The sequence below is a fragment of the Podarcis liolepis genome (assembly GCF_965112155.1).
Source record: "Podarcis liolepis genome assembly, chromosome: 2".
In the NCBI taxonomy this organism is placed as follows: domain Eukaryota; kingdom Metazoa; phylum Chordata; class Lepidosauria; order Squamata; family Lacertidae; genus Podarcis; species Podarcis liolepis.
The window spans coordinates 88,712,518-88,739,654 of record NC_139555.1 but is presented as its reverse complement, the minus strand read 5'-3'; the positions used below and the strand labels follow the sequence as shown (position 1 = coordinate 88,739,654).

Genomic DNA, 27,137 nt, shown 5'->3' with positions numbered 1-27,137 from the left:
ACTGCATGAAAATCTGTATTTAAATACATATGCAAATAATATTTTATCACATATTAAAAGATGCATTTTGTCTCAATTTAGGTACCTCTTAACATATTTTATCCTGAAATATGCATTGTTTATGCATTTGGTCATTTTTTTTTGAGCTAAGAACTATATTGCAAAATTCAGAGGTGTGAAATGCAAAGGGTAATGACATTCCAATCCATGTATTAATCAAGAGGGATGAACCAAGTCAATTCATTTAAAAATGTGGACCAAATGAAACTTGCCTTCAATTGCTAGTTCTCTGTGACATTAAGATTTCATTTTTCCCAGTAATAATTTCAGAAATAATAACTGTGACCAATAACTAGTTTCATAATCCTAATAAGCTTGATGAAAAAAATTTGAATGAGAGCATTTGATTTAGAGACAGTACTTATCCTGAACTAACCAGGAGCCATAACTCACTGGTAAAGATATATGATTTGAATGCATAATATGTTGGCATTCTAGATACAATGCTTACTTCTTGAGAAGTGCACGGAAACGCCGTTTACCTTCCTGCCGGAGCGGTACCTATTTACAACTTGCACTTTTTGGCATGCTTTCAAACTGCTAGGTTGGCAGGAGCTGGGACCAAGCAATGGGAGTTCACCCCGTTGCGGGGATTCAAACTGCTGACCTTCTGATCGGCAAGCCCAAGAGGCTCAGTGGTTTAGACCACAGCGCCACCCACGTCCCCTAAAGGCTCACCTTTCAATGAAATCAAATAGCCACGACTTCAGTTTCCTTCCCACAGTTGTGCAGAATCAAGCAAATATGTACCACTCCTATTTTCCTACACTCTGATAAATCAGTGAATCAAATTCTGTTCTTGGCTACCTTGGAAGTAATGCGAGACTAGGCTTGTAGTTCAATCTAATTTCAGAGGAGATTTTGAAACCCTGGATCTGAGGCATGATTTTGGGAAGTAGAGGCCTAAACTGGTTCAACTGGTTATTGTAGTATTGTGGTCGTATGAATGGTGGTATTGCAATTATTATATAATACTATAGGGTGGGAAAATTCATGAGTAATCATTAAAGATCTCAAAATACATGTGTGATTTCAGTCAATGGCGTTTACTTGTGTTTGTACATATATAGTGCAATCGTGAAGCATACATTTCCCCAAGAAATGCAGTGTTGCTAATCTTTCCCTTGTATTTGCAGACAGGCTGAGAGGAAACCAGACTGTAAGATAGTTGTCTGGATTTGCCATCTAGGAGTTGAGTTTCTTTAGTACCTTTCCTGTTTATTTCACCTCTTATCAAGTTACACACAGTATTTCTCCCCTGTAGCCACCTTGCAGCACCCCAGAGGAAGGCAGCTTCCCCCCACCTTCTCTTTTGCTGTAAACATAAGGGCATATCCTTATTTACCAGTGCCAGACCTTAGGGAAGAAACTGTAATAAAGCTACAATATAAAGAGTTTTCTTTGCTAGTGTTGCAAGCCAACTGTGCCTTTGTCTAAGGCTTGTTAAGCTCCTCTGTTGGGTACTGCAACTACTTCAAAAACTGTCAATAAAGGCCCTTTAAGAAGCTTTTAAAACACTTATTTGCTCTGAACAAAAAAGGACAGGCTACATGCATGCACAGCTATAAGCAGGGGAAGTGCTTTTCACACAAACCCACATTTAATTTAGGCCTGTAATCACATGTGATCATTTAAAAATCATGCACCACTATGAGACACTGAAATGCTCTACAATGCTTGCTTTTATGGGGGGGGGAGTTTTCTTGTCTTCATTAATTCATGTGGCATTTGCTGATTAAGCACCTAAAACATTGAGCTCCATCTACCCCAAAAACTCGAGAGGAAGAAGAAAGGTAGGATATTTGGTACATCCACACTATAGCTTAGTTATCCCTAATATATTAAACTACTAGGGGATCAAGATGGACAGGTGGGAATGGATGACTAAATTAATACCATGTGTACATAAGCACCCTAAATTACCCAAACCTGACCAATGAAAGAGAGGATACTGGGCAGGACGAAACACTATATTCTAATGCAATACATGAGCTCTCATATTCTTTTTAAGGGTTCATATAATAGCAGCTTTCATACACTTCAGGGGGAATGCACAAAAGCATAAGATACAAATGAAGTATTCTTCTTTGTCATTGATTCCTAGACTCCTATAGAAACTAGTCTATGAATGTACCTCAAACACATAATGCTGTAATGCTAAAATTATTTGTCTGACCCAATTCATGTGTCAGGAAAGTACAAAGAGCATGTATTTCCGTAAGTGCAAAAAAACCCAGATTGCCAAACTCGGAGTGTGATTTGCAGAGCAGAGAGGAATTATGTCCATGTTTCTGGTCTTGATTCATTTCCAGTCATAGTTTTTGCCACTTGTTTTTAACAAGCTGCTTTTTCTCTTTTTCAAGCACGGCTTGGAGTACATTCCCCTGTGAGAGTTGCACACCTGCAAAGTACACTGAGTGAAATATGGGAAAAATATCTTCAAGTCTATGAAGTTGATTTGCCCCCAAACAATCTGTTCAAGTGAAAGTTTTACAATATTATAAAACCACCTATTGTATAAATACCATGAAGGTTCTTGCATTACATGTAACAGACCCCAAGAGAACGTCTGCATACACAGTACATTTTCTTCTTTCTTTTTAAGCCCACCCAGTCGCTTGCCAAAGTGACTGCTTTCTATTAAAGGTCTTTCCTCTTATGCCTATTCCTGCCATTATGGCAATGGGAAAAGGCAAGTTATGCATTAACTTCATTTCATTTATGATAAGAGATTGCTACCCCATTAGTAATCTCAGTTTTCTGACTCGCGGTGTAAATGTAGACTCTACCTGCTTTTCTGCAATGCCTCTCTGTTTTATTACCTTTATGAAAGCAGTATTCATCAAGGTGATGACAATGTCCTGGGAAGTCCCTGTTGGTGCTGGAGCAACAGAGGAAGGTACAATCTGTGGACAATCAGTGCTGTTCTGTAGTTCAAGAAGCAAGCAAAAGAAAGGAAGGTTAATATGGGAAACTTGGGGCCTTCTTAACACTTGAGGCAACAGAATTTAGAAAAAATGGCATGGCTGATACATCCTTGGCATTCACTAATTTTTAGTCCCAAGTTATAACAGGTAAGGGTAAGGTAAAGGTAAAAGATCTGTGGATGGTTAAGTCCAGCCAAAGGAGACTATGGGGTGCGGCGCTCATCTTGTTTCAGGCTGAGGGAGCTGGCATTTGGCCACAGATAGCTTTCTGGGTCATGTGCCCAGCATGACTAAACTGCTTCTGGTGCAATGGGACACCGTGACAAGAGCCAGAGTGCATAGAAACACCATTTACCTTCCCGCTGCAGCAGTACCTATTTATCTGCTCACATTGGTATGCTTTGAACTGTTAGGTTGGCAGAAGCTGGGACAGAGCAACGGGAGCTCACCCTATTGCATGGATTCAAACCGCCAACCTTCCGATCGGCAATCCCAAGAGGTTCAGTAGTTTAGACCACAGTGCCACCCACATCCCTTCCCCAACTTATAGCACCCTTTTGAAGGCAGTTCTTTGCCTCACAGCCTTAAAATCCAATCCTGCAAAGTCCCGTCATGGCCAATGGGACTTAATCACTAGTAAACATGCTTAGAACTGTAGGCTTAGTAATTTAATTATATGCATTTCATCTCTGCATCATCAGTAAAAGCCCTCTACTTTACATAGAAGATAGCCGTCAATCCTGAACTCAGTGGCAGGTGCCAACTGCATGTGTTGTGAGCTGGCACCTTTGCTTGCACAGACCAAGAATATATTAGTGCGAAAACCGAGGAAACTTCACCAACAACCTCCTCCCTGGAGTGTGACCGTGTGAGGCTTGCACCATTCCTTCCTATTCATCTTCTGTTCTATGGATAAACACTGTGCTTTCAGACTTCAGGCAACTGTGTTATCAATCTGGGATTTTTCACAGCAAAATTAATTTCCTCACAAATTAAAAGGAAAACCATATGCTCTCATCAGCTGCCATGTCTGAGGTAGCTACTATACCCGTTATTTGACTAGAAGAAATGAAACCAAATAATATGATACAGTGTATTTACAGAAATTCCAGCAACAGTCCTTGCAAAAAACCGAGCATTTTGCTGTGCTTTTTGTTTTTTAAGTATGCACTTGATGCTAAATTTAAGCACTGCATGCATGTGGCTATGTACAGGCAATAACTCTTATCAGTTTTAGAGGTGGAATTGAAGGGCTGTCATTGCCTATCTCACACACACACATCATCATCATTATTAAGGCATGATTTCTGCACAAATCCATTTTGCAGTTTTGTAACTCTTCTATAACTGCCCCGAAAAAGCAGAAACAAACAATCAGAAGCATGACTAGCACTGTTGCAGTAGTTGGGTGTACAATATGAGATGGCTGTGAATACTAAGTACCCATAAAGAGCACTGCATTGCTGCTGTATAGCGCATGAAAGAATGGATACACATTTCTGCCCACGTTCACGTAACCATTTAAATGATGGGGGGGGGGGACACATGGAAGCAGTTTCCCTTAGGAGTAAACAGACTAGGATAAAAGCTGCTCCTAAGTTGGCCTCATCTTGTTCATGTTCACAACTGTACTGATATGTAAAAGACTAGGCTTGCTTTTTTTTATGAAAATGGATTAAGTTATTAAGGTTCCTCTGCTGGATCAGGTCTAGTGTCATGGGAGCCATATAGAGAAAGTCATTCCCATTGCTCCAAATGAAATAACCATCTGTATAAAGACTGTGTGTATGTTGAGTGTTTACATTGAAGACAGGCTATTGTGGAACATAAGCGAAAGAGGACAACCATTGGTGTGGTGACATGTGCGTTGTTTGATTAAGCAAGGGCTGAATATGAAGCAAATACAGTGGTACCTCAGTTTTCGAGTGTCTCGGAATCTGAACGCTGAAAACCCAGAAGTAATTGCTTCTGTTTTCGAATGAGCCTCAGAGGTCAAACAGCTTCCACTGCATTTTTTTCTTTTTTCTCCATTGGCTTTGCCCACTGCCCTTTGCGCCTTGGTTGTCGAACGTTTCGGAAGTCAAATGGAATTCCGGAACAGATTACATTCAACAACCGAGGTACCACTGTATGTTATCTATTATTCCACAGCACCCAGCTCTATTGGACGACTTTCATCACAGTTCGAACAAGGGCTCAAACATGCATGAAGCCATACGTACAAAGTTGGAAAATATAAAAGAACCCTCTCTCCATCTTCTCAAAAGTGCATCACATAAAACTGATGGATGGACAAAGGATCTGATTATAACGAGCCCAACTTTCGCGATTTGGTTCATCTAAAAGGGTTACACCCCCCCCCGAAAAGTCAGGCTAAATTCTTATCTCACTAGTCTACCAAATATGCATAAATAGATTACATTAGCTAACTGAGAAAACATTATGTCCCACAGTGCACAGAGGTTGATTCTCTTGTCATTGACTGACTTCTAATTTACACCTGAGTGAGACTAAGACCTGGGCCTTGTAACACTTAAAAAGATAAACAGTAGAACACTTCTCTCTCTCATATGCTGCAAGCACTGGGAACTCCTTGCACTTAAGACTCGCTCTCCCCTGGTTCCTGCTAAGCCCATCTTCAAGGCTTCTCAATTATCTTAAAGTGCTTGTTTGATGGGGAAAAGCATGTTTCATGGTTTATCGGGACACTGATCTTAACCATGCACCTTCCCTGGGCTGCCTCAGCACGAAGATTAAATAAGGGTGATATGCAAGCAGAGAAGTAAATCAACAAAGAGGGAGTGGATTGATTCTGGTCCCCGAGTCTCCTTAATGTGAGCAAGAAAAAGGAAAAAAAAAGAGGGCAAGCAAACTCAGCAGGGAAATGAACATAGCTTTGTGTGTCCCTGCACAGCAAAGAAGCTAGCTCAGATTGCTAGAAAAACAAACAATAGCGAACAGATTAACTCACTACCTCACAGTGCCTTCTTCTGCCTTGTGCAAGCTACTACTTTCATTTGCGGCTGCCTAGGGGAGAAGAGCCTGTATCCATGTTTGTCCCCAGTCTGTCCACTTTGCTAATTGTAATTTCCGCCATCCCTGCTCCACCACCCTCTTGTCGGACAGACCCTGAAAGGTTACCAAAACAAGACCCCCTCCCCCATTTCAGCAGAGGGCAAAAGTTTCAGTGAAACAGATCCCTCCCTTTCAGCTCATGACTTGCCTGCACGGCAAATGCTTATTAAGGGTTAAACTACTAAATCCTGGTTATCAACTAGTCCCTTATTTTCAGTGTTCCTGTCTTTAGTTTCCAATCCAAGGAAACCAAATGAATACTGCAGCCCACGCATCCTGATGTTTAATCACCCCAGCAAACACATTCTAGATGGATGAACCTGGTACATTCAGTTGCACAGCAGGGACAGCTCGCCTGAGTGTACCTGAGACAGAAAGGGCCTTTTCATATTTGGTGTTTAATCCTTTAGTCTGTTATTACTAAGCATAGAAACAGCGCTTTTCATCTTTTGCTATGAAGCAGCTCTCTAAAATGGCACTAATTCTTTCAGCTGGATAGGGGGGAAATGTTTTTTCTCCATTTTGTACTGGGCACACAGAAACACGGGGGGAAACCAGTGGTGCATTCAAACAAGTTAGCATCTCAGAGACAGGGAAGAAACTCCATTTGCCAAATACAGTACATGCTTCGTACTTCCAGCATAGCTCTCTGGGCCTATAGTTTAGCAAAAAGTATTGCATAATTTAAACAATACACAATATCTAACTGTATCTGTGCATTCATATCTGTTATTCAAACAAATCAGAGGAGTTCCCACATTGCATTTTACCAAAACAAAAGTTGATAAGTGTCAGTTTATAATGTGAGAACAGTTAGGCAGAGTGTCTGCTTCAGGGCTGCTGAGACATGAATTTGGTGAAAGCAGCCTGGGATTTTGGTGTCTTAACAGTGAAGCAGTCGTATGGTTTCTCATATCTATTACTAGGCCTCATGTCTTAATATCAGAGAGGCACCAAAAATAACACAGAAGATGGCACACAGGTGTCTGTGAATACAAATACGTGTGTTTATTTGAATGCAGAATGGTTTTTTAATGTTTGTGGGACTGAGGCAATTATGCTTTCAGATGGTAAGGGTTTGCTGGCACACTTGTCTATTAAAATTCAGTTCATGCCCTTGAAACTTCATTTGAAATCTTGCTTTATTTCCTCCATCCCCACCCACACCCACCCCTCAGGATGTAACATCTGCTAACTAAAACCATTCTGTGAATTTCAGATTAATGCAAATCTTTGGGGCTCTCACCCACTTCTCTTAGTCCATCTCATGGCAGCAAAAATTTCTACCTATTCCAGAAGGAGATTTAAAAGGTATATAAAAAGTAAGCGCAGGGGTTTCTAGATTAGCCTTGCCAAGCCTTTTTGAAGATGATCCCTTCTGGGTGCCCTAGATGCATCTGCTTAGTTTAATCCTCAACAGTTTAGGAGGCTCATTTTGCTGACAGTGCAAGGATCTTAGTGTCCTGAAAAGGTGAAGCGGTGGTCAAAGGGCCACTGAAAATACCGTACTTTCCCAAAATGACTTGGTGTGGAATTCTAAGGCAGGCCTAACATATGTCTTGTGAGGGAAGCTTTCATGGAAAAGACAGTTTGTGGAACTGAAAAGCTGAGTTTTCCTCATCTGTGTATTCAGATTCCCAAGGAACCGTACAGATAGCAATGCAAGTGTATAGACAGTTATATTTTCTATATTTTCTTCTGTTCGAAAGAAAAGCAGACAAATTCACACAGTCCTTTCTACCCTATTGGGATTTCTTTTTCATGTAATGGAAATTTGTGGCAGTCGGTATGAAGCAAAGGGCTTGGCTACAAATGCTGCTCCACAAAGCAGACTTGGCAGCTGGACATTAACAGAAGGAACCAGAATCCAGTGGGTACTAGGGTCAGCAGTGGCGATGGAGATGCTGAGACCAATCTAGCAGCCTCTGAGGAAGCCCGAATTTGAAACCTCAGGATATCATGTTGGAAGAGGTGGATTGTAAGGACAGCTTCTAAATCGTTTAAAGTTATGATCAAACTAGTAACAGTTGGTTGTCACCTTAGTTCTGGCATAGGCAAACTTGGCCCTCCAGATGTTTTGGGACTACAACTCCCATGATTCCTAGCTAGCAGGACCAGTGGTCAAGGATGATGGGAATTGTAGTCCCAAAACCTCTGGAGATTGCCTATGCCTGCCTTAGACTACCTATAGACCAAACTACTCATGTGCCTATTTTTACTATTCATTCTGCTTCAGAAAAGGCCTACAGGCATACTTTTGCAAATGTGTAGATTTTAACAACCATCAGTTCAATGTTATGTTGCTGTGGTGAAAATGACATTTACTGAGGAAAACATAACTGAACAAGCAAAACCAAGGCCAATTTTTTAACGAAGCCATGCATGAAAATCCCTGTATCTAATAAATTTACACCACACTGATAAGATCTGATTTGTCTAATGTATTCTTTCTGAATATTTTGCACTTATATATAATTGAGGCAGAGTAAAAACTGGAAAGTGAAAATAGAAAGTATGACAGGAAGGCCAAGGCCCTTTCTGAATAAAACACTCAAGGAGAGACTCAACACGCTAGAAAATTTTCAAAGCTACAAAGAAGTAGAATGGTATTTAAAATGTAAATGATCAGTAAACTGACTGCTAAAAGGCCAATTTGTTTAAATTAACCTCAGGAACATTATGCCAAATTTCACTATAATGACGAGATGTATTTTGGATAACAGTGATTTCCTGTTCAAACTGGTGATTTTACTAATGTTAGCTTGTTTTATTAATATCCCACAATAGACTAGTAAAAGGTTAAAAAACACACCCTGCAAGGTATTACTAGATTTATTTTATTGCTAAAATCCAGGCATTGCAACCCATGTGGAAATAAAGATACTGTTCCAGTTTAAAATGGTAATAAAGATCCAATGGATAAAACCTGATTGAACAGCCAGGAAATGTGAATGCTTTTGTTAAGCACATATAACTGTCTGTATTATTATTATTATTATTATTATTATTATTATTATTTAAAAATTGTCCGAACTTCCAAATATCCTGCACCTGGATAAACTACTTAAACAGAAATGCTCTACTCTCCATGCATCTGAGTAGGAAAGAGGTGGTTTTTTTTATCAATTAACACTACAGCACAAGTTTTAACAACAGGAATTGCAGTGCTCATTTCACACACATGGAATGTGAGACGCAGAGGGATGAGGAACCTTACATTTGGTCAACGAACAAGGTCAGTGAAAGATGGGGAAAGCATGAACACAAACCCATCATGATTAGGAATGACTTTTGAAAGTCATCTGGCCTTCCATGTGGCTCACTTGATCAGGCTCACAGAACTACTACCTGGGACACTCAACAGCTAAATAAACGGGCCACAGAAGATTTATGTAATCCAACCCACTGTCCATTTATTTTTCTGCACACACATGTAGAAATGTTGAGTACTAGAGGTTTGAATACCAAATAGTGAGCAGGCTCTGCAACCTATTATCATTTGGGGGATAACTGGAAATCAGTGTCGAAAGACCTTGTCCAGGCTTCCTCAAACTCGGTCCTCCAGATGTTTTTGGCCTACAACTCCCATGATCTCTAGCTAGCAGGACCAGTGGTCAGGGCTGATGGGAATTGTAGTCTCAAAACATCTGGAGGGCTGAGTTTGAGGGAGCCTGACCTTGTCCTTCAAAACGTCACCACCACCACAATACGCAATGTTTATGCACACCATACTCTGTAAGATTTGAAAAAACAAGGTCCTCAAATTTCTACCAGACAAGGAGAAAAAGAACCCTAGTGTCATTAAAACAAAGAAGTATGATGAACTATCAGTGTTATGTGCTTACATTCATCTGTATTGAGTCCTCACATTCAGTTGAATTGGAGACACAGGTGTATTTTCTAGTGCACCAGTAACACTTCCATTTAGCCGAGAGGCAGGTGATACATCTGAAATGCATAAAAAGTATGTACACTTACTAATCCACACCAGGGCAGGTTATAGACTCCTGTCCGGAGCTAAATTTCTGTTGCAAGTCTGCAGACTCTTCATTATGGCCTTGTGGCAAGTCCTTCCACTGAAGGTTTTTAAAAGTCTAACACTCCATTTTCCCCCCTGGTGAGAAGGCCCAGAAACTGCTCTTCTGCCATTCCACTTAATCCACGGACCAGAGAGCTAATATAACATCTGGTTTTGAGCTACTTCCCTTATTGTTTTTCAGGAATAACTTTCTTCAATAAATACGACTTCCACCATTGCATAGAGGCAACTTTGCCATTGAAAAGCAGCAACCCAAACTTGCTCTGAGTAAAGACTCAACACCACCACCGTTGCTCCCTCTCGGGACTATTTTACTATTAGATAAAGAAATCTTTAGTCCAGTGTTAACATTGCGGCAATCCTGTCTGACCTGCCAACATGAGTTGTAAAATTTTATCCTGTGCCTTGTAGTTCATGCATGATATTAGCTAGTGATAGTGACTTTTCAGCTTTGGGGGATATTTTGCAGAGTGGTAGGTAAGAATCTAAACCTTTAGTTTCGAAAAGATCAGTTTGATTGGCTGCAAAGTATACACTAACAGTCCAATCGTAATGTAGGTCTTAATCAGCATTTCTCAAATCGAGGCAACAAGACCATATGTGAGCATGAATAACATTCTTGCATCAACAAAACATTTCTTAGCATGGGTATGCTGAAAGCATGATACTGACATGCTTTCAATGCTGACCCAAGCAATCAGATTATTCTAGAAGAAGAGTGAATCTGTTCCCCTAAGTCATTAACTCTATACTGCCTTCAAAACCCATATCCTTTTAACTTTGCACATCCACAACTGCCTCTTCACATCCCTTAATTACTGTTTCCTTTGATGCTACCTGCAGAATATATCCCCCTTCCTATAAACAAAACAAAAGGGATGGTTATACTTGGGGAACCAACTGTGTCCAACTCCGGGGCTGATAATCCAGTCAACAGAACAGTTGATCGGCTCTTGAAATTTTACTGAAGTAATGCCATTTCACATACTGCTGTAACTATTCCTAAAAGTTGTCTCCAAAGATTGATTGGTTAAAGAGCATGATCTGCAAGCACATGGAAGAGAACTTCCTAGGGATAGTGGCAGTGGCGCGTGGAAGAAAAACCAGGCCTGACAAGCTAACACCTAGTTGTTTCCACAGCTCCATGAGCTGCATAACCTTCATGCTCACTATGTTTACTGAATCCTGGGAAATTGTATTTTGTTTTACAATAGACTGATCAGTCTATTAATACGTAGACTTTATCTCCTGGAAATCAAGCAGAGTTCTGAGGGTTAACGCTAAAGCTTTCAGATAAAATGAAATAAAATATTAAGCACGTTTAAGAAACTTGAAAGGAAAAAATGCCAAAAGCCGTCAAAATTGTCCAGATGGTCTGAAATGCTCTAAGACCCTTTCTCTGTGAATCTTGGCAAGCTGCACAGACTTCCCTGCCAAATCCTGCCCAGGGTCTAAAATATCTGGTTGACAACTAAGTGGTTCCTGCTTAGTTAACCCTCTACAATAATTGCTCCTGGGTGATGAATGTACTTTTTTTTTTTAGGACTACCTAATTCACAATCTCTCCCCTACCAAAAACAAAACAAAACACGAAAAGGGTTTCCCAGTGTCAGATTCTGATGCAAGTCATAGCCAAGCAACCTACTGTTTGTCAGCAAGCTGCCATCTCCCCTCCACTGTAATTTACGGACCATGAGATCACTTACGCTGTCTTTGGATAAATGTTTCCAGTTCTCTTGCAATCATAGATGGTGAAATTGGCCCACACAATATTTTTGCCGTTGACCTGTACAGCGGTTTGAACAATCACATGATCTGGGGGGAAAACAAGCCAAAATATAACAGATCACAAGAGAGTTGCTTTTATATTTTTCTAAGCTTTCAAGACAAGATAAATGCCTGGGCGGGTTGTCTCAAAACTGTTTCTTTTCCCAGGGGAAGGCAAGTCCTAAGTTTGCCCTACCCCCCAAACTCAAAAGTTTCTCTTCACTTAAAATTACAGCTTTCAACACTATTTCTCCAAACTAGGTAGTCACACAACAAGGGGGTGGTGTGTAACACTGATGTTAGCAGTGGAATTTGTGTTTCCTGGAGGAAATTTGGGGGGGCATGTAACATATAGAACAAAGAAAGCTGCAGGGTTCTGCTTTTGTCATGTAACCCCCTTTTATTGCACATTCATGATGATTTGTGCTCATGATGCTATTAGGTAGGTCATATGTGATCTCACTTTCAATACTATTTATGCCTGCAAATGTTCTGAGAAACTCATACTGCTTCCTTTCTAGTCAATGCATTTTCAATAACCTGCTGATAAAATCCCATAACCTCTCATACCCCAAATATTCTGGGGTGGGTTTTTTGTCCTGTGCTTGTTGCACTATAGTTCCTCCAGGCCGTAATTGGGGAAGCACTGCAGAACAACTAATAAAGCAGGATAAATCCACCACTACTATTATTGTGTCAAGACCATGTTACAGAATAGACTTGCAATAAAATGCCAGTCTGGAGGGGCCCCATGGGCAACTTTTTCAGGATGAAGGAAAATTTGGTACCAAACATTAACACACCTGTGAGAAAATAACGCATTAGTAAGAAAACATTTCATAAGTTCTGAAGCATTTTATCTTCCACACATGTCTACACTAACAGGATGCCCAGGGAATCATCCAATTTGAAGGTCGCAGAGATTTATTTTACAGAAATAAGGTAATCATCTGACTTGGTTCATTGTGGCAAAGTTCATGTGCCGTACTCAAGAAGTTAGGATACAAAATTCTACACAATTACTTATTCAACATCAGAGTACCAAAAACACCCACAAGATACAATATACTATTTCTGTTAAGCACAGAGTTGCAAAGTATTACAAGTGATTAGAACTAGGCCACATTTAGACCGACAAACCGTGCTTGGCAACTGCTGGCTAATGAGCAGAAAGCCACATGGCAAGCAGTTAATCAGCAGGTAAAGCTTTTCCCAATGGCTTTGCATGTCTGGAAATGCTTCTCCTGCAGAATTTCTGCTAATCACACAGCTGTTGAAGACACAGGCGCTGCTGCGCTGAGGGGGAAAGGCTGGCAGTTCCCCGCAGAACTTTACAGGTGTCTGGCATATGGAAAATTGCAGCATAATGCACAAGTGTGGCATTCATGAATTGTCAAGGTCCAGCAATCAATACCAGATGGAGGAAAGAGGTGGTTGCTAAGGCCAGAGGGAATCCATACCACCATTTGGATATGGCGATGACAAATGAAGTCACCATTAATTGAGACTTTTTTCTCCCACCAAGGCTGGTGTTGCAGATGCTCTAGCATGTGCCGAAATCACAGCTCAGTACTTCCTGGGTTGATTTATATTTGACAGGAGATGGTGAGCTGCAAATTCCAATATATTCAAGACATATATGAACACGCCTAAGACTTAACACCATGCTTGTGGTGGGCTTATCACCATGAACTGGTTCTTATATGCACTTATACTATTTGAATGATTTAGGAACAAATATGCACATCCTTCTCTACCATGCATCTATAGTGATATTCAACCTGAGGACTCTGTGACAACCACCATGTATCCAAAGTCATACTGGATCTTCAAAAAGGAATTGTCTGAACCTGCATGATATAGCAAGGTAGCAGATAATGTGTTTTCCCCTGGCAACATGTTGCTGTTGTTGTTACAGAGTTCATAGGATTGTGGCCAAAACCTACCAAGGTAGTACACATGAGGACTTCAATATTTCCTTGATAATGCTCACACATAAATGAACACACACACACATTTCATGCAGTAACCCAGTTTTCCATATCAAATAAATATGAATGACTATGGAAATAGTGGAGTTTCTAAGTCAAAGTCACTACTGCTCTCATTTTTTTAAAAGCATGTTGCCTCTATTCTTTGTTACATACCTTGATTGTATGGGAAGGCTGGATATTTTTCTCTAGGAAGAAAATTGCAATAAACAAACTGGCTCCAAGAGTGGGCAGCAACTTTAGCTACAGTGGATATATTATTTCCATAATTGCAAGACATCTCCATTCCATTCAAACTTGGAATATTCCCATTTATTTGGATTATCATGCCCTAATACAGACAAAAAATATTGAGTTATTGCTACAAACAAAAAAGGGACACAGAATTTTGAATTGCATTGACTATCTGGTTTAGGAAACAAATGGCTACAATTGATTTTTCATTTTGCATAATATTTGTCAGCTGGAAAATAATGTATGGAAAGCATGGCTAAACTAGTACATCTTTCAGAAAGGTAATAAGCAGTCAATGAAGGAGATTTACTCTTGGCTAGTAACATTGCTTTCTCTTAGGTTTTTATTGCAATTTCTATTCAGACATTTTGAAAAAGGAGTTAGTAATAATAATAATAATAATAAATTTTATTTATATCCCGCCCTCCCCAGCCGAAGCCGGGCTCAGGGCGGCTAACAACACTAAAATAGTGCACCATTATAAAACATCATAAGAATTAATTAAAATCAAAATTGATGGCAACCATAGACTAAAGTATTGTAAAGATTGCCAAAGGAGGGAGTCAGGCTGTGCCCTAACCAAAGGCCTGGTGGAACAGCTCTGTCTTGCAGGCCCTGCGGAAAGATGTCAAGTCCTGCAGGGCCCTTGTCTCTTGTGACAGAGCGTTCCACCAGGTTGGAGCTGCAGCCGAAAAAGCCCTGGCTCTAGTAGAAACATTTTGCTTAGGGACAAAAAAGTATATTTATTTAAATTTATTTTCCAATTAATTAGCATAAACATTTTTCCTTTTAAAAAGCCCTGAAGTGTTTTGCAACAATATTAATATACAAATTATATACACACACACAGACAACATACATAGTTGCATCCTACTACATTTATTGAGAGTACACCCATTGGAAGTAACATATCTATTAATCAGGTTCATTCATTTCAATTAATCTACTATGTGTAAGACCAATGCTGGATACAACCTATAGCCTCAATAAGCAGCAAAAATATTGTGTGGACTCTCCCCAGCCAGTTGTAACAGTTGTGTAACAGCTTTGCTTATCAAGTGTAATGGAATCACGTGTACCAAATCCACCCCTTTGCCCATGCACAATGGCCACACCTCTTGCTGTCAGTGCACACAGCAGAAACACTTCCCTGATGTCTGCATATTTGGATGGTGTAAGAAAAGGATGCTTCCCAGATACTGATGTTCATGGATAGAACTTCTCTATGTAGGGTACTTTGGTTCAATCGGGGTCCTTTCCAATGCTGAGCTCTGTGTACATCAGACAGTACTTGCGGAAAGCCCTTTCCTATACCACTCATTCTACGCAAGCCACAGGATGGAGGAATGACCAAGGTGCACATCAGTGGGGAAGAACTGACGCATGAGGTCTTGTAACCATCCTCACCCCTCTGTCTTGGTGTGTTGCGTGAACCTCCCTTTTAGAACCAGTGAAAAGTGGGACTGAAAAACGCCACACTGTACGCCACATAATTCCCAAGGGGGCAAAGCTCTAGTCTTGGGAGAGGGGATGTAGTGCAGCAAAGCAACCTGTTCTGGTGTGGTGCTGTAGCATTTCAGTGGTGGCTAACCAAGTGCAACTGAAAAGGAGTGTGATCAATAAATCTGTTCTACTAGTACACAATCCGGTGGCATAATGTAATTCACCCCACCTGATCGGTGCAACAGAACTATTTCACAAATTCAAAGCTGAAAGATTAAGCTAAATGTATTACTTAACATAATTTCCATTGTGTGCTTTTTACTGAAGAGCCAGGAAGCAGTAGCTTACTAGTCCTAAAAAATAAACTTTAAGTGAATGTTTGTTGGTTTATTTTAACATTATTAATGCAGTTGTGTAAAGGGTTAGAGGTTTCTAGGGGAAATGGTTTAATTATTTACTGGCTCTTATAGTAAGCTAATCCTGATCTCCAGAGAGGAATGACAGAAGTTGAACAAAGATCTTCTGCAGTTTACTGGCAACCAGCAAAGGTCTTTGGATTTGTCATTCAAACCATATTCCCCTCAAACTCTAGGGAAGTGCAGATGATGCTGTTCTTAAACATAAATAAATTCAAGTCTGCTTAGCATTCAGTGCTAAAGGCATCTACACTCTTCGTCCAGTGAAATGTACCACAGTACTGGCCTTGTGTCATTAACAGTACAATCCTGCACGTAACTACTCAGAAGAAATCCCCACTGAGTTCAGCGGAATGCACACCCAGAGTTATTTGCACATTAGCTAAAAGTGGCCCATTATCACAATTATATTATGTTATGAATAATTATATTACCACATAGAACCAATCATCATTTAGGCATAGTTTCTTCAGCAGAAAGGAAATCTTGGGGAATGATTTGACGAAAGGCTTCAAAAAAGTGAAAAACCATTTTAACTCTGAAATATCAAACTGATGTTTGTGTGCAAATAGGTATTCTGAATGTTTAAACTTCAATTTTTCATCAGTTCAACTGGTTCAGCCTTTTGTGTTCAGGTAGTACTCTCCTTAGACTTGGCCTGAGTGGTATGTTAAGCCAGTTCCTCCTTGCACAGGGACGACATTGAAAACACACTGACGACACTGATATCCCCAATGACTACTTGATTCCATAGGTGCAATATTTTGAATGAAATTGCTGCTTCACAGAGTCAAAAAATCCAAAATTACCAATGCTGTCTCAACTTTCAGAGGAGGTAACATGGCAAACATTCCTTCTAATAGTGATTCAAGTCTTGAAATGTGCACCATTCTGTAGTCAAAATTGTACTGTCCATGCAAAAGGGTGATGCAATAGCAGACCTGTGGTAACCCCAAGGTTTGCAGTTGCTCAAAAACTCTTTAAAAAGAAAAAAGAAGAAGACTCCTCAAACAGCCCCATGAGAACTCAGTGGCTTGAAGCACTGAGAGACTGAGAAGAAAAACAATGGGGGTGGGATGTGTGGGGGTGGAGGGGGCAGATGGAACGGAGTCCGATACTGTCAATCCCTACTCCCTACTCAGAATCTGATTAGTTCTAACTCAGAGTAGTCCAGCTTAGGTCAATTGATTTCCATGAGGGTGTGCTCTGAGTTTCACTTAGTCAGATACAACCCATAAAGGATACAATCATCACACTGTCAAGAAAGGTCACTTCCTGGTTCATACTGAGAAGCCTTTTTTTAAAATGTCCCCAAGGATGTACCGTATTGGCCCAAATATAAGCTGCACCTGAATATAAGCTGCACCTTTAAAATTCAAGGGGGGAAAAGAAAAAAATACAATACCCGAATATAAGCCGCTCCCTTAAAATTCCGCAGGCGTTCACACCCGTTCCGTTTTACCGTATGTGTGTTTCAGCAACGATATTGTAAAAGCCAATTTTTGTAAGGTCACAAATTTAAGATGCACTTTAACTTTTCATGGTCGGAATTTGGAAAAAAAAAGCTTATGTTCGAGCCAATACGGTAGCAAAGAGAAACCATGGAAACTCATGGATAAAACAAATAATTTCAAGTAGGTTGGATACTGTGGGAGGATGGGTGCCTCTCACAAAAAACCCAATCCCCCCCCCCCCAAATGAGGAAAAAACATAGGAGGAAAGAAATGGAGGACTCAGTATACTCAAAGTGCATGGAACACTGACAGACTGATGGGGGCGGAAAGTGACAAAAATGGGGAGGGGTACAGAATGAAAGAACAAGCTGTGGTAATTTTGTTGGAGAGCACCGCTGGTGACATCTATTTAAAATGCACACAGTTGAAGATGCCCCTGGCTGCACCTGAAGTCTGATAACAACAAAGCCAAGTGATGTATGCCTACCAGCATACATAAAAGTCAGATTGCAAAGTTCTGTTCTTCCAATAATAGCAAACTCAGTTGCTGGTGTGATTATGGCTCCTGCAGGGTTGTGGAAACCCCATGGTTTACAGGTGTAGATAAAAGTATTTATGGAAAATACCTGAGGGAGGAAAAAAGGGGTGAAACAGTTTCATGAGGGTGGAGCATACTCAGTCGCCACGGAATGCTGTCGTGGAGAAGAAAAGGAAACCGCGATGAAATGGAAGTATTCTGAAAGAGGGCATGGCTGGCTGGAACAGTGAAACCAAAGCACTCTATGCACTGCAATGTTTTGCTGAAGGTCCTGCTTTCCCTCATAATTTCTGAAGCTCAGAGGTGGCTTGGGTCATTATGCAACCAAAACAGCACAACCCACCCACAAGAGGATTGTATCTGCAGGCTCAGGAAAACAAAAAGTTTGCAAAGTACAAAAGTCTCGGGGGGGGGGGAGCCTAATGGGGCAGACCCTCCAAAACAGCCCAATGGAGACTGAACATGCTTAGCGGCAGCGGGATGCTGACAGTTGAAGTGGGGATAGAAAATTGGGGCAGAGAGGGAAAGGAGTGGTGTTTCCTGGCTGTTTGGAACCCTGAGCATCACACCATTTATTTTTTTTGCAGGTTCCACTTAGAATGGTTTGGAATAAATCCCGCTGCTTATGACACGATATCAACAAATAGCACAATTCTCATTTGACATACTTTGTTCTCCTTCTCAATGTTTATTTCAGAGGGCAGTATGGTCATTGACGGACACTGCTGCACTCCTTCGCTGGCACTTATCCAGAAATTGGGTTCAGAAGAATTAGCGCACTCATGTTGCAGGGAACACCTAAAACAATTAAAAAACAGTCATGACCCCAGACCCTCAAAATTATTAATAATGTTGCTGGGAGAACTGCAACCCTCCTCATATTTTTCACGGCGCTAGCATCCATTTTATATAATCAACATGATCTCCATGATATAAACAATTTAGCTTCAACACCCAAGTCCACAAGAGACAAAATTGAGAGATACTTCACACATTATGCTTTCCTTGTGTTTTCCACATACTCTTTTTCTGTATCGGATGCTGAAAAATCGACTCACAAACCCATGGAAACGAGAAAGTAAGCTTTTGAACTATGTTGGCTTAGCAGACTCAGAGGAGACAGTGTATCAGCTAGCCTTGAAAATTACTTTCTCCCCCTCCCCTGCATGTTCTATTTCTGTTTTATCAGATTTTCCCTTAAAATAAATATATTGTTCCAGCAAACTAAATTGATTGTTCTGCCTTGGTTATCTTTACTACGTTCTGGCTTGTTTCCTATAAATACTTCTGTTTAGTCTTTTGCTCCTATGATTGAGTTAGGAAAGGCTTGAGAGAGCGGCAGGATTCTTATTAGTTGTAGCATTACTCCTGAAGGGGAAGTGCCATAGCTCAGTGGTAGAGCATCTAGGCTTGGCATGCAGCAGGTCCAAAGTTCAATCCCCAAGTGGGAGAGACTCTTGCCTGAAACCCTGGAGAGCTGGTGCCAATCAGGGTTGACAATATTGAACCAGACTGGCCAATCGTCTCACTCAGTAGACGGCAACGTCTTATGTTCCTATGATGTGGCAAACTAGCAACCTATGTGAAGTTGGGTGAGCTTGGCCAGTTTTTGAACCATTCAAAACCACACATAAGTGTGTGGCAGTAAAAATAAAGAGCTGTTGCTAATCTCCAATTGACATTCTTCAAGTGGTCTTCCATGAAGTTGCATGATTAGGTTCTCCACCTACAGAACCTTCTAGAGATCTTCCTTTCGGTGCTGGAGGGAAATTCATTCCACACATGCTCTGATGGGCAAGGCAGGCACTCTCCCTTCCATGTCCTTCTGCACAGCCTTAGGAAAAAACTTTGATCTAATGTTTGGCAAGTAGGGCAGAGCTATCTAGCTTATTCTTGTTCATCAGACTATTTTACAGCTTAGAGAATTGCAGGGTTTTATGAGGATATGTTGTTCTGGGACATGGTGATTGCCCGTAATAAATAGCCTATGGCTGACTTTGCTCCCTCTGCTAAACCATTAACTTGGGACCATTAGTTCAGTTCTCGGGGCGGGGGATGCTGATTTCATGTTTTCAAGACCTATAGCTGACAAACTTACTTAAAAAAATAAAATTATTATTTTCAAGACTACAGATTGCACATGACCTGATTGTAGGTACTGTGCTCAGAATAAGACCAACAATATTCAGTTGTAAAATACTCTTATCATTTTCCCAAGGGGTGGTGTAATCCTGTTAGCTTCACTCATGAATCCCATGGTTACAGTGAACATTGTATTTGACAAAGGAAAAAAGAAAGAACACTCGGCCATTTAGTCCTATGTTGTCCCTTCAAAATATTACCTAGCAACATGTTTTAAAATAATCTTAATTTTCAGGTATATGTGTTATCAAAGAAATGTTCCTAGGATTTTGGTCCCCTGCTTAATGGAAGCCACTTGAATAGGACCTTGAAAGGTCTCTTCATAGATCTTCTATTTTACGGTACGATAATAGAAATACAGATGACAAAGCACTTCTATACTGATTTTAATTAGAGATGCTTTTTATTCTTGTCAAACTCAGCATCTCATAATGTTTATTTTGTAAAGTATTAATTTTTTTTCTATAAACAATTATGTGTTTGAATTATGAATTATGAAATTACACTTGTGAAAAGTGTACCTTGTTTACAAAATATCTTTTAAATGGCTTTTGAATGCTTAGGTTTCAGCCATGGCAATGATTTCTTCAAAATGAGCTATTAAAATTAGAAATGACTTTTGAAGACTGCTATCAAACAACCCTAATCTTGTCAAAAGAGCAGAAGCAGAGTAATGAAATAAAAAAGACTAGTGATTTCCCTCAACAACAGACAATTATTTTCTGCACAGAGCAGCCTATTACTAAGAGGCATGTAGTGTACAAAAATACCCACCTGGTCTCCAAGGTGCACCATCCACAGTAAGCATCGGCTGCAGCCAAGCACTCTGTACATGTGGTATATTGATCACAGGCAGCTACTTTCACACGGGCTATCTGCATAATAACAAAAGTCCAAGAGAATAATATTTTTTATAAAAAAGCTTTCAGAGAGGCACTCATCTGTTAATAGGAAAGAAGGAAACCACAGTTTATTAACATTATTGTTTTATGTCATAGGTTACTGCCACCACAGAGGTCTTTAACTATTAGCATAGATCATGACAGAACACTCTGCTGCAAGAGACCTTTAAGGAGAAAGTGTTAGCAATCCTAGCAGTTTTTAGAGACAGGCCCCAGAACAAGCTAATGAGCTATAAATTCCTCACTTGGGTCCAAATCTGACCTCCTAGGAGAAAGCCTTCTCTCCTGTGTGATATTCCCAGTTGGGAATTATCTCTTACACCTACAACCAGATTTATACAAGGTTGCATAAATAAATGAGCGATTGGTTATTCCCAGGGTCATCTATAGCAAGTATGGGCCCTAGGGTGAATCAGCAGACAAGTGCATTCTTCTCTTTTGTGTTTTGCGCTGTCGGCTTTTATGCCTCGCCGAGGGCAGGAGTGCAGCCAATGCCCTATCAGCATGTGAGGCACACCCACTAGGGAGGCCACTGACTGGCCCATTTGAGATGCTGCAGCAGGCAGGAACTTCAGCCGGATGTCCTGGTGGCCGGAGGAATTTCCCTAATGGCCGCCTGGCCATGTGTGCTCTGTTCTCATTGCCCGGGGATGGTGGCCGAGTGCGAGAGCCGCAACAGGCGCCCACCCAGGAAGGAGTAAGCGTCCAGTCTCCTCTTTTGTGTTTCACTACAATCTCCCCTCCACCTGCTGCCGCCACCTCACCCCTCTGAAAATTCTGAGATTTAAACTTTATGCATCACATAGAGCAATCCCACACACAGGTGGATTTATAACCAAAATCTTTACTCTAAGATCAAGTAATGGAAGTGCTTACTCTCACCAAGTGAAACGTCCACCCGTTATTCATGTCTCATAACATTTTAACTTTGTTTTAAGAAATACAGAACATCACTAATATTGACTAAAACATTTTAACTTTCTTTTCTGTCTTCCTCCTAATCCTTAGCCTGCAATCTCCCTCTCTAACCTCCTTACATCTATAGTAGACAGCAGCTTCATAAGTGCAACTCTTACCCATTCACTGTGTGCTCAGTAGAGAGCACTCTGACTCCTAGCTTGAAAAATATGGAATGTTTCACAAATTTATGTGTCCTTCTTGCACAAAGGCCATGCAATTCTTCTCCGTATCATGCCAACTTTAGCTTATGTGCTGCCCAAGCTAACCAATTTTTAAAAGTTTTATAGGCTCAGTGACTCCCTGCAAAGGGGCTTCTGGGTGAGCATGAAGATGCCAGCCAGCTGTTGTCTGCTGCCTGAGCACCACTGGGGACTGCTGCTGTTGGTACAGGTACTGCATTAAAAGGATGGCCTCCAGCTAAGCTAATTTGGCCAAATTTAGCCTCCCCATTCCCCCACACACCCTGGAGCAGCTCTGTATTTAATCTAAGAAATCCCCATTCCTGGAAACTCATTAAAAAAACAGAGCAGAGGAATTCTGAGAAGTCTTGCAAGAGCATTTCTGTGGGCTAAGTTTCTGTAGAAGCATCTAAGATGGAAATGGCAGTGACAGTTCAGTGTGTTCTTCTGTTGTTTTAAATATTCTATTCCAGTGCTGTTTCCCAGTTGAGGAATTTTGGATGAGTAAGGCAATAAATCTATACGTTTTTACTTAAAAGATGGTATTTCTCTTCTATATGCAGAACATTAAGATCTGAACAAGAGAAGATTGTCAAGATGCCTGAAAAGAAAAAAAGTCTAGATTTCTTATTACTGAAAACGGCATCCTTAAGAAAGTTGCAGGATCAATTCAATGCCTTTTAGTTCTTCTGTTGTTATGACTCCTAGGCTGTTTTATTTCTAATTTGATTGTTTCTGTATTTCTTTATGTAAACTGCTCTGGAAGTTTTTGCTGAAAGGTGAAAAACCAAAACATTGGGTAGTGCAGAATGCTGCTGACAATAATACTGACCAACACTTCCATGTAGGTCTGTGTAAAGCAGACACCCCCAAACTCGGTCCTCCAGATGTTTTGGGACTACAATTCCCATCATCCCATCATCCCTGTTAGCTAGGGATGATGGGAGTTGTAGTCCCCAAACATCTGGAGGGCTGAGTTTGGGGATGCCTGGTGTAAAGTTTCCCTGATCCCTCCCTGATTTGGCAGAAATCTATCCAGACCTGATCTGACCTAATCTGGACTCAGGAATCCTAATCGTGTAATTAGAAAATGCAATACTTCAGAGACAATCTATCTACCTTTTTTGGAGAATGTTTTAAACTCTGGATCAGAACAAATTGCTACAAATCAATATGGCTCCATCTGGCCGACTCTGTAGCAATGTATAGTTGCTTTGAGCCAACTTGTACCAGGCACAAATCAGCATGATCTGGTTCAGGATTTAGCCAGATTGGTTGCACAGCCAGACTTTGGTGAAGTATCATGTAATACCTATCTTCCCCAGTCTGGGATGGAAATATTCAAGGAAGAGTAGGCTAGAGAACATCCTTATAATCACTTCCATCATCATATTTTTGTGGGATGTGCACTGGTTGCCTCTATGTGACAAAGTCCATTTCAAAATGCCAACTTTAAAAATACACAAATTGGTACCTAGGTACTTAACAGTACTAGGGCTACCACGAGGTCTATTCAGCATTGCTTGACCCAACCCAAACCTGCATAACTTCAGCAAGGCTGGTACATTATGTAATTTCAAACCATAGCTATGGCTTGTGTAGATTAAGTGAAACTTTTGACATATTGTTCGGAACACCCTCTTACCTTGCCTAAACAAATTTCCCCAAAGCTAAATACCTCTGGAGAAAAGGAAACAGAACCAAGTTAGCCAGAGAAGAGACAAATTATATCACCTGATGCCTTGCAGACTTAGTGTGCTTGACGGAATGATAAGGCCTATCCTAGGTAAACCATTTTGATTTGTTAACGCTAATGGGATACAGTAATGGCATGATATATTATCCCAAAAAGAATCTTGTAAGAGTCTGTACAGTGATATATGGATATTCTGTAGGGAATTGCAGCTGGAAAGTTTAAATACCAAGTACAAAATTATTGGTTGCACATCTGTTTCAGTAGATTAAGAATGAATGTAGCTTGCACCATTGATGACTGGAGCACATACCAAACTTGAGTTTCTCTTCAACTAGGCAGTTTAAAGGCAACAGGAAGGGAATAATTATACAAGAAAAGAACACTTTATATGCTGAATAGTTCTCGCTCATGCACTGTGGTATCCAATAAATTAGGTACAACTGTGTACTGAGAAAATCTCCAGTAGTGACAACTTTAAACTCTAGGCAAAATTGTGGTGGAAATTCAGTGATACCTAGATAATTATTATTTTGCTTTCACTATAGATAGGAAAGGAAGGAAGGAAGGAAGGAAGGAAGGAAGGAAGGAAGGAAGGAAGGAAGGAAGGACTATCATTCAGCTTTCAGGAAAATCCAAATGCAGAATGAACAACACAGATAAAACTTTAAAGTCCTTTAAAGAGACAGAGTGAAATTATCCTAAATAATATTAACATTCCATAAGATCAATACTGATAACAAAATGTGAAGTCTTGTTAACATTTTGTTGTGCATTTTTGTGATGCCCCAAAGCAGAGGTTTTCAACCTTTTTGAGTCCATGGCTCCCTTGACCAACTACGTTCTTTCTGAGGCACTCCTGTGGGGCTCAGGAGCCCAGTTGTGTCACCTCTTGCCTGCAGAGCTAACAGCTTCTCACCCTTTTTTTACACCCTCCTTTGTGGGGTGTTTCCTCAGCCTCCTCTCCTTGAGAGTCCTCTGGGCGGCCACCCTGGTCTCTGAGCTTTCCTCCCCCCCACCCCAAAGAGAGGCACCTCCTCACGCTGCCCAACAGGGGCCTGGGACTTGTCTGTCTATTCCCCACAGCAAGGGCTGGCGGACTGGCTGGCTGGGCTCCCTTGCCCATTTGCTTGGTTATTCCGAGGCCACCTCAGCTCTTGGCAACCAGCACCCTCTGACCAGCCCCAGAGGCACCATTCGCCTGCTGAGCTTGGAGCCAGGGTTGCTGCAACTAACAGCTGTGCAAGCCTTTGGGAGGTAGAAATATGAGAAGGCATCAGAGGAGGGAGGTAAGGAAAGAAGGCCAGAGGCCAGTGTTGCCTGCAGCACCCCTGACCATCATTCAAGGCACCCCAGGGTGCCATGGCACACTGATTGAAAACCACTGCCTCAAAGCATTTGATTCTAATCAATGAACAAGTTATGTATAAGCCCCTTTTATATAATTTATACTTTTAGGGTTTCCATGGGTGTACAGGTTTCTACCAAGAGACTTATCTTTTTAACAACAAGGTATTTAATACCAAGTTATTAAAGCAGACAAATATTCCGAAAATATTTATTTACAGGATTATTTGTTTTAAAAAAATCTCTTGGCATAGACCTGTACACCCATGAAAACCCCAAAAGTATTAGTCATATAAAAGGGGCATGAACATAACTTGTTCATTGATTAGAATCAAAACTTCTACAACTTTTTTAAAAAATCACCTCATCTCCAGAACACTGTTTATTCCTCCGTACTCACCTAATGGCACTGAGAAGGTATGTCTGTAAAGGAGTCTTACCTGGTGGGAAGTCATTAGATACAGGTAGCTGGAGTCAGAAGGATCAAACTGCATGATGGGATGGACAGGTTCACCATAAGCCACAGTAATTGACTCCCTGCTTATCTCCTCCATAGAACTGTTCAGATTAATCTGCCAGGGAAATAAATATTTCATAAGACCACCACTTTGGGTTTTTTGGATGAAGAAAGGGAATCATTGTTTATAGAAACTTGAAAGTTATTAATTGAACAGTTAGCATGAATTAACATAGTATTACTGTGTGTTTGATGATTCAATAAACCAGTTTTTAAAATGAAGAATAGCCCAAAAGTTTAAAAAGGGGGGGGGGGACTCAGACTGTAATACTATTAGCTGTTTTCCCCAAACCACACCAACAATGACATCAGGTACTTGAAAGATGGATTGTCCTGCTCACCTGCCAAAGTTGGCTGTGGGTTGGGGACTGATAAGTATCTGTCCCACTGGGCCAAAAGGATTTTCCACCCCTTGCTTAGAATTACATCCAAAGCCACTTTAGCTCAACATCATGATTTATTTGGAGTGTAACAAACCACAATCCCCAGTTCTGATGTATTGCTAAAGCCAGAGATTGTAGTTTGCTGCACCCACTCGCTTACAGGGTGCAGTGAAGCAAAAGTCACGCGCAGATTCGCTGCAAACCAGACACGGAAACCCTGCTGCTGCAACACTAACCCCAGAAGCACGGAGGCTTTACACATACTGCTTATCCATTAATGAATCTCTTGAATATGCCATTGATAATGGCCCTTGTAAAATGCCCCTCTGCGGTGTACTTTATAACTTACCGGATCAGATTAATTCCCTATGTGATAGGAAATCATAATTGCTGCTTGGGGAGCTGGCTGAACATTGCTTATGCCCTTTTATACTGTCTTGTCTTGGATGGGAAACCTGAATTATAACTCACACCAAGTATTCTGTATGCAATGCCAAGTAACAAGGAGCCCCTAAGGTATATATATAAAAAAGCGGGTGGTGGTGCAGCAGCAGCTGTGTAGCAGAATTAGATTATAGCTATCTGAGCAAATTATCCCAGCAAAGAGCAGCCAGGAGCCTTTCTCTAATGGAGGTTCAGCAGATAAGGCTGCCTTTTCTGATATGATAATGGAAGCAGATCTGTTACTATTGTGTGAATACAAGCTCTGTAAGGAATGAATCTGCACCGACTGCCCTATGGAGCTGGCTCTGATGCCGGCTGCCTGCCACTCTGCTGTGTAGCCTGTGCCTCTGGGCCAATGTCAAAACAGAGGACCTCTGAGATCTTTCCCACCTTCCTGCTAGGAACATTTGTAAAGCAAAGAAATTGGATTCCCTTCTGTCCTCCCTCTCTTCTGATCTAATATTCTACATTATGTGTTATTATCTCCAGACTGATATAAAACAGGTTTCTAATAATGCCCTTTCCTTTTCTTAATGGTCGGCATCTCATCAATTGTAGCAGCTCCACTGAATGACTACTCTGATTGGCCAATACTGAACCTTGCTTTGGCAAGTGGGCATACACCC

The 27,137-nt window shown here is 40.9% G+C and overlaps 1 protein-coding gene and 1 long non-coding RNA gene across 3 annotated transcripts in view; one reads left to right on the top strand and one right to left on the bottom strand.

The window, feature by feature from the left end:
* PLXND1 (plexin D1) overlaps window positions 1-27,137 on the bottom strand; it is a 150,500-nt gene that overhangs the window by 75,920 nt on the left and 47,443 nt on the right. Inside the window, exons 3-9 of the mRNA XM_083491025.1 lie at window positions 25,608-25,739; window positions 20,861-20,961; window positions 18,613-18,742; window positions 14,016-14,190; window positions 11,808-11,916; window positions 9,908-10,010; window positions 2,883-2,987 (exon numbers count right to left, since the gene is read on the bottom strand). Coding sequence (XP_083347151.1) covers window positions 2,883-2,987; window positions 9,908-10,010; window positions 11,808-11,916; window positions 14,016-14,190; window positions 18,613-18,742; window positions 20,861-20,961; window positions 25,608-25,739 — 855 coding nt within the window. The remainder of the gene's footprint in view (window positions 1-2,882; window positions 2,988-9,907; window positions 10,011-11,807; window positions 11,917-14,015; window positions 14,191-18,612; window positions 18,743-20,860; window positions 20,962-25,607; window positions 25,740-27,137) is intronic.
* LOC310702235 overlaps window positions 1-27,137 on the top strand; it is a 124,395-nt gene that overhangs the window by 87,862 nt on the left and 9,396 nt on the right. The gene's annotated exons all lie outside the window — the stretch shown is intronic.